The 14,209-nt window shown below is 36.9% G+C and overlaps 1 protein-coding gene across 3 annotated transcripts in view; it reads left to right on the top strand.

Annotated features, from left to right (window-relative positions):
* Positions 1 to 13,969, top strand: part of EPS8 (epidermal growth factor receptor pathway substrate 8) — a 131,666-nt gene extending 117,697 nt beyond the window's left edge. For all 3 annotated transcript variants that reach the window (XM_035346804.1, XM_035346822.1, XM_035346813.1), the window contains exons 18-21: positions 3,119 to 3,356; positions 6,691 to 6,871; positions 7,304 to 7,433; positions 12,537 to 13,969. In XM_035346804.1, the coding sequence (XP_035202695.1) occupies positions 3,119 to 3,356; positions 6,691 to 6,871; positions 7,304 to 7,433; positions 12,537 to 12,650 (663 nt within the window). In that variant the 3' untranslated portion in view covers positions 12,651 to 13,969. The remainder of the gene's footprint in view (positions 1 to 3,118; positions 3,357 to 6,690; positions 6,872 to 7,303; positions 7,434 to 12,536) is intronic.
* The last annotated feature ends 240 nt before the right edge of the window (positions 13,970 to 14,209 follow it).

Raw genomic sequence — 14,209 nt, 5'->3', positions numbered from 1 at the left:
GGGGGTACAAACCTATTCTCTCAGGTGACCAGCAATAGGACCCAAGGGAACAATATGGAGCTGCAACAGGGGAGGTTCAGGTTGGCTGTCAAGAAAAGGTTCTGCACCAAAAGGGTGCTCAGGCACTGGAACAGGCTACCCCGGGAAGTGGTCGTGGCAGCGTTCAAGAAGTGTTTGGGCAATGCTCTCAGACATAGGGTCTGGTTCTTGGGTAGTTCTGTGTGGACCCAGGAATGGGACTCAATGATTCTTGTGGGTCCCTCCCAACTCAAGATACAATATGACTGCATGATTCTATGTTTGTCAGCAGCAATCTTTACCTTGTTTTGTAAGCTACTCAATATTTTTAAACTCCAATAAATAAGCTTTTTTTCCCATACCTGTTCTGATTTAATTCTCAGTATTGTACAGTTGTGACATCATTTGCATCATCACAGATACACCTTCATCTTTTTTTTTTTTTTTAATATATATATATATATTTCTAAGTTTCTGTCTGTCAGGATAGGTGCTTTGAAAAGATCTCATTGCTGATATGGCTTCACATATGTGTGTTGAAGTAGCCAATACTCGATTCATGGTCCAAAAGAAAAAAATGAGAATAGCTCATTATATGAGTTGCTTCGTGAATAAGAAGAGGTAATTATTAGCACTGATGTTCTTTTGTTTTTCAATTGCTAATGTGTGTGAAATTTCAGGAGAGATGTGTGTGAGGCGGTTACTTTTTACCTTACTAACAATACTCTTTGGTATGATTTACTCCATTTTCCTCATAGCAATTGCTGGGAGAGCTTTCAGAGGTAACAAAATTACTATTCTGATTTGAACCTCAGAAATGACTCTTTTAGACTATGTAGTTACCAAATTCCATAGTGCATGCTTGTTTTCTTTGTAGCAATGAATAGAAGTGATGGGATGAATATGTGGATGTCCTCAGAATATCTGGAATTAAAGAAGTGTTCAAAAAAAAAAAAAAAAGTAATGTTAAATTGATTCAATTATGTAATTGGCTTTTGTGCAGTGTTCAACAAAATTTGAAGTGTATTTCAATGTTGTTTCATCTTTAAATTTAGAATTTGAGTGATGCTTCCAGATTAGTTTTTATTTTCACTCCAGCATGCAGTAAGTCATTTAGATGAGGCTTGTGATTGCAGTTTTTAATTACATGTTTCAAAAACTACATTGGTATCATCTGTTGAGAGCTATATGTAACGTTTTGCTATCACTTCTGGATTGTGACTGTGGTGATATGCAGTTGATGCATTGGTTTGTAATGAATCCTCTCTACCATAAAGCGTGGTGCTTTTTCTTTGCACATTGGTTAAGAAGGTCAGGGACATGCGTGGTGGTATATTGTGAGGATAGCAGTCTAGAAATATGAATCTGTGAACAAAAGGCAGATTTTATTTATACTGTTAGAAAATTTTAGAATCTGTGAAATTTGTATATTCATTAACATAATTTTGGGTATATCATAGTAAATCTCTATGTAAATTTCTTAAATATACAACATTCTGCTTGTTCTCTTATATTCCATGTTTCACTTTTTTGGCATTTGAGTTTTTATTTTAAAAGGTGTTTTGTTGTCTTCACATCAAAATAGTAGAATACTGAAAAGTCAGCTATATGATCTTTTTTTTAAATCTCTCCACAGTGCACTGCACAAGATGAACACAAAATGATCCATATGAATGCTTTTTAAATGCTAAGAACAGAAACTGTAAAAGGTTTAATGGAGAATGTATTGTAGGACTATATGTTTGCTTCAGTAGCTGACTACTACAATTGAAGTGAAAAATGATCTAAGGGAAGCAAAATACATTTTTTTTCCTAGGCTTTATAGAACCTGATGGGATAAATTTTTGGTTGGTGTAACCCTGCAGTGCTTAGTGTTTACAGTCCCAGTTCACACTCACTACAAAATGCCTCGCCCATCAGTTAGATGCACCAAGTGGAGGATTCCTGTATAAGGGCAGTTGTTGACATTTTGTAAAGGTTTGCTTGTTGACTGGGCAGTAATGTGCTGTTCAGTTTCTAACATATGGCTCCTACAAATATTCCTCTACTTGATCTGTCATAAACCCTCAGCCTCCAAGGAAATAGTAAATGTTATTTCAGGATGGAACAATGAGTCTGGGGAATGTACTCATCTATTTTCATACCAAAATAAGCAGACTTCTCATAACTAAGAAATGAGACATCAGGACTGAGCAAGCAAACTTTAATATTAAACTTTCAAGCTGTGTTAGTCTAAAACTGCAGAGAGGGAGCATTGTTAAAACAGTGAGCTGTGAAATTTGAATTGTTGGAAAGAAAAAAGTAACATAAGCTAGTTACAAGCTTCTGGGCTTGTATGTCATTGGGACTACTTTTTGAATATGCATGTCTCTTCCTGTAACTGGCACCATTCTAAAGGCAAAGGAGAGAAGAAATTATTCCCCCAAATTATTTGAGGCATCTGCCAGATAACTATTAACAGCAAGATAATTTGCATGCTGTTAGAAAAGTTTTGGGGTGAATTTATTCCAATAATTGTGGAGTTTGTTTAATGGCATTGTTGCATTGAGGTGGCTTGTTAGTGCTCATGCAAATAGTTGAAATGGCACTACTGAATAGGTAGGAGGAGCAGGAACTTCTTAAAAAGTATCTGCAGCTCAAGAAACAATGTTATTCCAACTTTGGTGACGTTCATAAGTTAAATCATGAGTCAGGCTTAGGTGTGGCTGGACATGTTCATTTTTCACTATTTTTAACATAACTTCTATAAAACATATGTTTTTATACTGATAAACTCCAACAATTCAAAAATTTGGAAGCTGGTCAAAAGTGTCAGATAATAAAGTTCAGAATTTTAAAACAATTTTATTTATAGAAATCATCTGTTTGAAGGAAATAAATGCATTTCATATGATGTGATTGTTCTGAGTTTTATGTCTGACAATGATACCAAATCAAGCTTTGGCAAATTTTGAAACTGTTTCTGGCAAGTAGGATGTTTTTGTGCAGTAAATGAAATCAGTTGGTACAAAGAACCCCAGCTTTTTCTTCAGAAGCCTGAGTTTGTCCAACTTCTTTTCCAAGTTTTGTTGTTGAACCAAGTATCTCCGCATCTTTTCAGAAACAAAGGACAGACTATGCCTCAAAACAACCTGATCCAGTTCCTGCTACTCCTTCGCCGCCTCCAACGCCTGCTCCTGTCCCCGCAGCTGTCCCCCTCCCTCCAAGCACACCAGCACCTATACCAGTTCCTGTGCCCAAGGCGCCAGCAACCATCAGCCACCAAAGCAGCACCTCTAGCGACAGCGGTGGTAGTGTTGCACGAGACAGCCAGAGGAACAAACAAGTTCCTGTGGATCGTAAGTTTGTCTAAGAAGCAAGAAAAAATATTTCTACCATCCCTAGATCTTTTGCTTAATCCTTAAATTCCTGAAAACCTTGTGTTTATGAAATACTTTGCTTTAACCCCCTATTTAAAATACTGATTTTCTAGGTAATGTTCTCTACATTAAGTAGGAGCAAAAAAGTTCTGCCCTTACACTAGTCCTAAACCAGCCGTACATCCTCTCCCTTTATGACTATTTAGGATCTTCAGTCAGTGGTTTTCAACACTGTAAATGCCTATGCAGATATTCTGGCTGATGTGCATTGCCTGCCTGCAATGCATCATCGCTACTGCATTACAATCCAAATTGCTTTTAAAACCAGTTAGACTGTTTTTACACTTCCATGTTTCTAGGGAATTTGTACCTTTCTGAAACATGTATCCAAGGCCTGCAACAGGACTTACAGGCCTGGCTGATGCATAGAAACCATGTTGTAATGGTGTTGTAGGAGTCTTGTTTTTTATAATCAGGACCTCTCAGCCTAAAGCAACAGCAACTGTGGGCCACTGAGCAAATTAGTGTGTCCTTGTCTCAGGAGGATGAGAGAATGTAATCCAAAGCCCTTTAGTTGGAAAAATATGGTAACCTGCATCCAGCAGTGTGTGGCAATCATGAAATAATCTGCTTTAGACATCCCTGTAATTTTAAAATACAGCTGCTGCTGAAGCTCCTACTCTGTATCAACTAAAAAGCAGTTTGGTTAAAATAACTTATTTAATCAGACAATAATTTATCTCCTAAATGTACTTTAAGCAATGAAATTGCCTAGTTTAAAAATAACTGAAACTTTTACGCAAGCATTTGCTATAGCTACTAAAACTGTAGCTGTTAAAATAATGAGCTTTTACAGTTCGGGAGTTGACAACTTTTCCACTCCCCTGCCTTATCAGAAAATCCCACTTCCACTTGAGCTAAAAACTGGAACTGAGTGTAATCCTTTCTGAAGAGGGCTTCTTCCCCCCCCCCCCCCCCCCCCATCACCAGTGGATGGGAAGCACTCCTGCTTGGATATGCCTGCTCTGGCATTGCCTGGAGGTAGACCAGCTCTCTCCTAAGCCCTAAACTCAGGAAGGCTCTGGGACGTTTTTAGTTTTTTTCATGCAACAGACTTTAAAGCTTGTAATTATAACTGAGATGAGCCTTGTGGGAGGAATGTGCTTTGCTGCAGCTTCCCAAAGAAACAGTAGGGCCTGCTTCTGCCCTTGTCCTCGGTTGGGTGATTTGACATTTTAAAAAACAAACAACAACAACAACCAGAAACCGGAACAGCTATAAAAGAGGTGTAAAGTGAGAATGAACTTCCCCGTTCGTGGGGAACTGTTCTGGCTGTAGGTATGGGGTGCAAAGGGTTGCTGTAGACCAAGTGGTTACAAGACATGTTCTGTGGCCCCCTTAGGTTCCAGTGAGGCTGGGGGGCATGCCTGAGATTCATGCCCTCACTGGGGGATTTAACTCAAACCCACTCAATGGACTTCAGGTGCCTCAGAGTCCTTGGAAAATAACTGCCTCTGTGACAGTAATGGGCATCCCTTACTGTGCAGCTGGTGCCTGAGCACCCACCTCACCCTGCAAAGAACAGGGTACTGAGCACTTGGTACTGAGTGTATTTTGTTTGTTTATGGTAATGTATCTAACAATAGTAAGGATCTGTTACCTAACAGCTAAATATTTATCTTCTGATATAGTCTTGGTGTGGATAAAACCTAAGTCTTTCAAAGTCTGTGTAAATAAAAGGATGATAGCAATTTTCTTGCTGTCTTCCTGTTTGGGGAAAATAACTGGTGCATGCTTCATTAACATTGCCTAAAGGTTTTATTCATATATCCCCTCTCAGACCTTCACATACCACTGAGCACGTCATTTTAGCTTCCGAGTCACACTCTGGAAAAAAATTACTGATGGGGTCTGAATGCCTCAAATACTTTGCTAGAGATACTTTGTCCACTTTCAGCCTGGGGCTATTTTATAAAAGTAAAAATAAAATGATAAAGATGAGGATTTTTCTTTGGTGGTTTTATTAAAAAAAAAAAGAGAGGTAGATCCTTGGAAAAGTGCTGGGAGAATATAAAAGGAAAAAAGAGAATTAAAAATTTTAATATCTTACAGTTTTTCCATATGATGCTGTCTTTTTCCTCTGTTGCTATCAGTGTAACAGGAGGAAAAGAATGACTTTTGCCACCTGAATGCATCAGAGAAGTTGATGTAGTTACTCTTTGTGTGTGGAAATGTGGATGTTGAAAAAAGGAAACTAAAAACAAGGAAATCCTGAGAATTTTCAAGTTCACTTAAAGTTGCATGTCAAAGTATTTTTGTAATAAGACGAGAGTTACTGCATGGAGAGTTTAAGGGTATTAAATCATTATGTTCTTTGTGCCTGAGAAGATATTTACACCCTTTCAGGTTCTACCTATTTCTCTGTGAAATCATCCACGGAACATTTTTTATGCTTAAAAAAAAATCAGTTTCATCACAATTGATTTTGTGAAACAAATGAAAAGCATTTCAGTATGTTGTCTGTTAGTGGCCAGCTATAAAACTGAATGCTTCAGACGAAAGGGTTCTGTGGGAAAGCAAATTTGTATAATTTGGTTTTAATTAAAAAATAAATAATAATAAAAAGTTATTGCCCCAAATCCAATGTCTCTGATATGACAGACAGCTACTTTTTGTTGTTATTTTTAAATTGAAGCGTGACATTGTGTCAGCCAACCATCCCTGCACTGCTGAGGCTTGAAGTGAATTCAAATTATCTTTTGTGGTCTTTTCTTAAAATCCCTTGAAAATTTTTATTACTATACTAATGTGTTAGCTGGAAGGTGTTTTTTTTTCAGTAGCAGTGGAATTTTTTTGCCTACGTTAATTTGCACCAGAAATTTGAGCAAGAAAGTAAAAAAACTATCCACAGTGGAAAAAATCTTATTTTCTTCCTTCTTTTTTTGTTTTCATTTTTTAAATATCATATTTCTGTTGGAAGAAACTCAAACTATGGTAATTGAACAACCCTCTGTACCCTTTTTTCTGTGCAGCTTGAAGGCTAGACTACTCTGCATACTTCTGCAACGTCAAGTTTCTCTCTTCTTTCTAGGGTCTTACTTGAATATATTTATTTAGCTTGTTTTGTTTTGCAAAGGGATTAGGAATATTGAAATCTTCCCAGGGGATCAAGGGAAATAATAACTCAATTAGAGCCAATAAGTAAATCTTTAAAGAAAAAAAATGTTTAAGATTTAAAGTGGAGTGTAAGAAATAACCTGGTCTTGGTAAAGCACAGTTGAGAATATTTTTTGTGGGACACTTCTCTCTCTAGGCAGGAAATCCCAGATGGAGGAGGTGCAGGATGAACTTGTTCACCGGCTCACCATAGGCCGCAGCGCTGCCCAGAGGAAGTTCCATGTGCCACGGCCAAACATCCCAGTAGTGAACATCACTTATGACTCCTCACCTGATGATGTGAAAGCGTGGTTGGAGTCCAAAGGATTCAACCCTGTGTAAGTTTGAGGACAAATGTAAGAAAGCTTCTCAAAATTATTTTCCTGTCAGTAAGTTGTGTATGGTCTGCCTGCTTTTTAAAACCAAGCTGCTTTCTGAAAATCAAGACGTGTCAGCTGCACTCCTGGGAAGTATTATTTTTTCACGAAATATATATTTACATACATATGAGTGCATATATATATATGTATATATTTCTACATGGTTATAGGTAGATATATTTAGGGGGAAAAAAAAAAGTGTGCACATTAGCCTTCACCAAAAGGTACTGGCTATGACAGGTACTGAATTGGCTTCAAGTGTCCTCTTGCTTGCAGTTTTGACTTGATTTGGTAGCTCTGCTCTAGTGAGGGTTGAAGACAACCTCCTTCTTCCCTTTAGCCCATTGTATTTTTGCTTATTTCTTGGCTTGTTCTTCTTTGTGACCTCAGGACTGTTAACAGCCTTGGTGTGCTGACGGGTGCGCAGCTTTTCTCCCTCAATAAAGACGAACTGAAGACTGTTTGCCCAGAAGGGTCTAGAGTCTACAGCCAAATTACGGTACAAAAGTCTGCTTTGGAGGTATGTATAACCAACCTTTCTTACTAGCTTAATGCTGGCTTGCTGATATCTGAGAAATAGGATTTGAGTCACCATTTTTGAATGTATAGAACTGCTCTTGCTGCAGTTCCCATCACGTTGATATGCATTTTTTGTACCTGGGTTATTCGGTATAAATGCACTGAAACAACATTCCTCAAAAAGACCAGGTGGAACCTCTGCCCTCTTCTAAAAGAGTCCACAAAGTGTTAGAAGAAGTGTACAGTGGTACTCAAGCAAAAGAGGTTGAGTGTTGTAGTCAGGCGCCCTACAGTTGCAAGAAGGCAAATGAGCCAAAAGGGGCTTTAGGGAAAACAAGAGGAGAGCACAAAATGCCTTTCTTTCTGCTTCTTGCTCAGCCCAGTACATGGACAAACAGGTTCTCCAGGTACCTTTGGTGGTGATGTGTCTGTTTTGCACTATCTGCATAGAGATTTGATTTATTAGGTGTGTGAAAGTGACAGAGTGAGAACACACTGTTGAATCTCATGGTCTTTCAGGTCAAAAGTTGAGGCATCTTTATTGGTGTAACCTAAGAGTAGCAAAACACATTTGATGCTGTGATAGCAGAATTACTGAGCCACAGATAAATATACGGTGCTTCTGTATTCATTGCTCTGCAACAGTTTTCTTTAATTGCAGTGGTATTGTTCCTTACACACCTTAAGATCTTGGATATTGAGTTGTGCTAGGGAGAATGCTTATCAATTTAAAATCAGGAAAATACTAGTATTTTTTATTTTAATCTTGCTCAGGTAAATGGAGAAATGGACTGGATAATATCTAGAGCTGAGACTAGCCACAAAGAAGCTATAATCTTCACATCCTGTTTAAAAGAAAATCATGAAAAAAGATTAAAATATCTCTTTCTCCCCTCACAAAACTAGGACTAACTTGCTTGATTTGAAGGTTTAACTGCCAGGCCTATTTTTAAGAATAGGTTTAAAATTAAGCATATTTTGTGATTTACTGATTAGTGTAGAATAGAGAGAATTGCTTTCTAACACTGTTAAACTTGCTTTATTCCTTTCTTCAAACCCTTTTTTCCTGTGAGAGGAGTGGTGAAATTTTTCACTTTTACTCTTAAGAGTAAGTCACTACGGTCCAATGCAATCCATCACTTCCTAGTGAAGATAAAAGTGTATTCTTCAACTTTTCTGGAATGTCAGCAATCTTCAGTTTCATGAAGAAGGCTTGTTTACTGAGATGGAAGTACAAACAAGAAAATGTTTATCAAAATAGCTTAAAAACAATTTTACACCCTTATCATCATAGGTAAATATGGTTTAAAACTTTAAAGTAGGGCTTATTTTCATTTTTCTTAAATAGAATGATTCTTATAAATGTGTTTCAGAATTTCATTAAAAGAGAAATGTAAGCTATATACTTCAGAGATGCTGACTTGTTGGAGGAGATAAAAGAAATAAGAGTTTTAACATGGCATCTGAAAGAACATTTCCTTTTAAGAACTGTGTGTCCTGCCAGGGGACTTGATTGATGTCCTGGAAGCTAACTTCATGATTATGCTAGGCATGTATGTGGGTTTCTGCTTCCATATCTAAGCACTCCTCGCCTTCCTGGTGGAAGTCAAGCTGAAAACCAGAGATCCACAGGATTGCAGAGGTCTGTCCTTTTTCCCTCTGTGCTTTCTCTGCTTGCCTCAGTTAGGCTTACTTTGCAGGAAACTGAGCAGTTGAAACATGTCTAATAAATGCTCTACCAGTGTTAATAAATAGGTCCTGAGAGTTTAGCAAGGTTGTTGGATTATGTTAGTGAAAATGTAGCGCAAATCCTTATTTCTGCTTCAACTGTTTGAGGTTTAACTGATGAATTCAGAACTGAAGCAATTCCTGATTGCTTTAGCTTGTGTGCTGCATTGCATAGAACATGAACACACATCTTTGTTTCTGTCCATACAGTATTTCATGTCACAGGTCTCAGGAAGGCTATCTGTGTTTAAGAGAATCTATAGGTATAAGTACCATCAGTCATAGACAAAATGTCTACATGTTACCCAGCATACATGAGCTTGTGTCTTCCAAATAAGGTTGTGTTTTACTGCTCAAACTAGAAATGTTTCTAATTACATAAGTATTTAAGTGCACACATACCTGTTGTACCTGTGTACAATCAAGCATAACTGAATGTTTTTTGTAAGTAGTGACTAGGTTATGGGCTTGACCACAGCAATTGTCCTACAGGTGACAACTTGTCCTAAAAGTGACAACTTTTCATGAAGTTTTGTAGCTCTGACATTCTCTCCGTGTGCCATCATTTTTCTGTAAATGTCCTGGGTGCTAAGCATAAATAACAGTAATAGTCGCAGTCAGAACAAACGCATGCATGGTATAGTGTTAAAGAACTCCCTGCCTTGTCTTTGTTTGTTATTTTTACCCAGGATCTTCTGCAAATTTTTCTCGATTCACACCATCTCAATTCATAGAATCCCTGTCTCTCGGATCTGTGTCTGCATTCCCCAGTACTGACAAACAGATCTTCACCTTTATGCAGCTGCATTTTTTAAAAAAATTTGTTATTCATATTATTTTTTAGGTTCTTCTGCCTCAGATAGAAGAATTTAGTATTTTAAAATTGGAATTCCAGTTCCAATCATTACTGGAATTTAATAATTTTATGTTTTTGAGGAAAAAAAAATAATGAATAGGTACCATTACTTTTTTTTTTTTTTTTTTTTTTTTTTTTACTTTATTTTCATGGTAACTCCATTCAATCCTGAATCAAAACAGAGTATAAAATGTCAAACGAAGTTTTGTGCTGTATAAACATGACCAAGGAACAGACTGTGAATATGGGGAAGGTATTTGACGCTTAATAGCTTTATAGGCCTGGCCAAGCAAAAGCAGAAAGAAAACCCTATGTGAGAACAGCAAATCAGACAGCAGGGCGCTGGCCATTGCCAGGGCCAAACACTTCTTTCCTGTCAAAAGATATGGTGGTGGCAGCAGCAGCAGCTCAGGAAGATGAAAGATAGGATGCACCACACGTTATGCTGATCAGATTATCCCTCTAAGGAGCTGAGGTTGCTCCAGAGACTTTCAGTTCACTTTGTATGCAACATGTAGGGCATTTTATCAACTAGGCTAGTCAGATGTATGGATTTAATTTTTCATCGTAAAGTTATTATGATTTTTTTTGGTGTGCATTTCCTCAAACTTTGTTAAGCATTTCAAGTTCTGGTGTTGAAAAACATTAATCAGAAGATAAGCATAGAGAGAGAATATCCTGAACAACACCTTTTTCATCTCTAGACATGATAAAAATTTCATGTCTGCATTACTGTTATTTTCCTATTCCATCAGTGAAAAGCATGGGCACACTTCAAAATAGTTTTTTATCTAGTATGTGTACGAAATTGCCTGGAAAAATAGCTTATTCTCTTTTGCACCTAGGTGAAAGGAAAAACACAGAGGTAGAAGTGGGATTGAATGATGGGGCTTACTGATACCTCATGATCTGGTTAGGGACTAAGTTAGGTAGATCAGAAGCCAAGGTCTAGCAGTCTGTTCCAAAAATTTTATTCCCCAAAACAGCCCTAGGCTACTTAGCTATGTTGTACCCTGTCTCAGCAGGATGTGCCTGTTGTGTTGGGCCACATGATATATTGCAGTTTGTTTAGTTGAGCAGTATTTCAAGCCCATCAGTCATGCTGTTGCTGATGGTATCAGGAAGGTAAACTGTTTCAGCCTTGGCTGCTCAGCCCTTCGCAGAATATATATTTCTTTATGACCTTTGATAAAGCACGTTGCCAGGTACTTGCTAACATTTTTTTATGCATGATTTCAGTAATGGATGACTACTGCTCTGTATCTGAAACCAAATGGGCAAGAACAAGATGAATTAAGACAAATATAAGTGCCCTCTCACCTTCAAGGAGTCAGTTATATGGCCTTTGCTTTGTCCTTCCACCCAGGGAGAAAGGGAGAGAGCAATAGTAATTTAGCTAGGACAAGCCCCTCTCCCTGTAGATGCTCAACCTGTCTGCCAGGTAATAGTATCAGATAATGCAATGTAATAGATCTAACAGGATAAATCTAAGGTAAACTTTATGTCATGAGATAAATTTTAAGAGTTGAAGGATTTTGAAGAAGCTGAAGAATCAACGGAAAGATTTTTCCCCATAACTGTCCTGAAATTTGTTTTACAAATTTCAAAAACAGTTTCTGCTTCCTTATTGAGAGGATATTTCGGAAGCTAGCATTGAAGCTTAGAAGGTCATGTTACAGGCAAATAACACAGTAGCTGTTATGGATCTTGCTTTATAATCCTCTAGCCTTATTCAAAGTCATGCATGCTTTGGAAAGTTCTGCTCTAGTGGATGTGTCCTAGCCTTGTTAATAATTTCATTTACATTGACAAAGAAATCTGTTTGCCAGTAGCTCAGAAGAACCTTTTTCTTTTTTTTTTTATTTCACTCTAAATGTGAAATAAAGCTACAATATTGTTCTCAGGTAACACTGTTGCTAATACACTAATATGATTCAGTTCTTATTGCTCTGTTCTGAGTTTGAAGATTGTGCATCTCTTAACAGAAAATCCATGATGGAGCATTGTATAATTTGGTTTATTTAGATTAGCTATCCGAATCCTTACTTAGGCCTTGGCTCTGCAAAGCCATGTGCACCCATGAATTTTGTGTTGACATAATTCTAAAACCCCATGAGTTTATGTGCTTTAATTTTGAAATATGATTGTCCTGATTTTTAAGTACTCAAGGGTGGAATCCTAGCAAACCTGTTGGACTTTAACTGTGTATTTACCGATGCTATATTTCACCCCTTAACTATCCAACACATGGGGACTCGCATGAGAAGTAAAAATGCTCAGCAGTGTTAAAAGTCAAGCTGGCACTTTTAACAGTCTGCAGGCTCTTTTCTGGTCCACATTTAAGAATATTGTAAATCCTTTCATATTCCCAATGTTATTTAACCAGATTCTTAGTGCATTTTTGTTTTGGAGCTGCAAGGTGTGTTTAACTTGTTCAAATATTAATAAAATCCTGTCTGTAGAACTTCATCCTGTGTAAAAACTCAAATTAATGGTTTTTCTTTTTTTATTTGTTTATAGGCTAACAGTGGTAGTTCAGAACTGCAAGAAATTATGAGAAGAAGACAAGAAAAAATCAGTGCAGCTGCCTCAGATTCAGGTGTGGAGTCCTTTGATGAAGGAAGCAGTCACTAAAAGTCTTTCCTCTTTTCTTTAATTCCATTGTCCATAGCATTACACCATCCAGCTTTGCTTTAGGAAGCAGTGAAGGGGAATATCTTAATACAGTGTAAACATAACTAGCCACTATAAAGGAAACTTACAGTAGTCTCCCCAGAATAACCTGCTGCTGGCTTCCCATCATTAAAAATTAACAGCTGAGAAATCCAATGGAAGTTCCTGACAGGTGAAACTATTAGGACTTGAATCACTTACACCCAAAGATGGGACTTGACTTTAACCATTCCATGACAGATAAACTGGAATGTGGCTTTGGTTTTGTTCCAGCCTAGGAAAGCTGAGATAGCAATAAAAAGCATATGAATCCTTCAGTAACAATACAATTCTGAATTCCATTCCCAGCATTGCAACTCTGTCTTTTTGGCTCAGTCTTTCTTGTCATGCATTCAGCTGTGGGATGTTTAGTTAAGTCGTTGATGCCAGCAATCAAAGAGGAAGCGTTTAGGGGACTGAACAGCAGCCCAGCATAGACTGAATCTTTCTTGCATCACTCCCAAGATGTTTTATTACTAATGATGGTGTTTATAGCAAAATAATACTCTGTACTTTGATTTTATCAATACTTCACTCATAATGAACCATAATATTGCACAAGAAGAAATGAACAGAAAATAGTAATACAACTCAGCTCAAAGAGGGGATCACATCTGCTGTTGGTAGCCATGAAACAATTTGCATTACTTTTTTTTAAAAAAATATATATATACTTGCATTTTTTTTTGTAACTTAACCTGTTAAAAGAACAGTGTATAATCTAGACTTCGTGTGTTGATCCCAGATGCCGGTTTTCCATATGTAAAAATCTATTGTTCTATTATAAATTTAATGTTTTGGAAAATTGGATTTGTGGAGGCAAAAGTATGAGAAAAGGAAACATCCTTTTCAGCAAATATTATTTTTGGAGATGCAATGATTTTTTTCACAAAAATATTCTGTTACTTCACATGTTTTTGTGATTTTATATATAATATATGTATTATATATAATATATAATATCACTTAATTTAGACAAATTTAATCATCTGGTTTGATTAAGTTACATAGTGCCTTTTTCACATGAATCAGCTTAGTCTGCAATAAACAGTATTTCTTGTCTGTTAAATAGTTGTATCTTCATGGCTACAAAGATGGTATTGAAATAAGAATGTGTTCTTGATTTTTGCCATTAGTTTGCTCTTCTTCTGCATAGAAGGAAAAAAAGAATCCTATTCATTTTTTCATAAAAGAAATTAAAATCTTAATAAAGGTGTTTAGTGCCATTTATTATAAATGTCCTTACAAATATTGTTGTGTGTTGGTTATGTGTCTGTCTATAGTTTTACATTCTATATATATTCTTTACACCTGTTAAAAGTACATCGGTGCTACAACTCTCATTTAAATGTGGTCTTACCCAGAAATGGGTCAGGAAGTGAGGAATCTCAAACTGAAGGTTCCAAACACCATAGCAATGGCCAAGAATAGGATTTATTTTATTTTATTTTATTTTATTTTATTTTATTTTATTTTATTTT

Source organism: Oxyura jamaicensis, chromosome 1, assembly GCF_011077185.1.
Source record: "Oxyura jamaicensis isolate SHBP4307 breed ruddy duck chromosome 1, BPBGC_Ojam_1.0, whole genome shotgun sequence".
Taxonomy (NCBI): domain Eukaryota; kingdom Metazoa; phylum Chordata; class Aves; order Anseriformes; family Anatidae; genus Oxyura; species Oxyura jamaicensis.
Note: the sequence above shows the minus strand (reverse complement) of the source record. Positions and strands in the feature narration are given on the sequence as shown.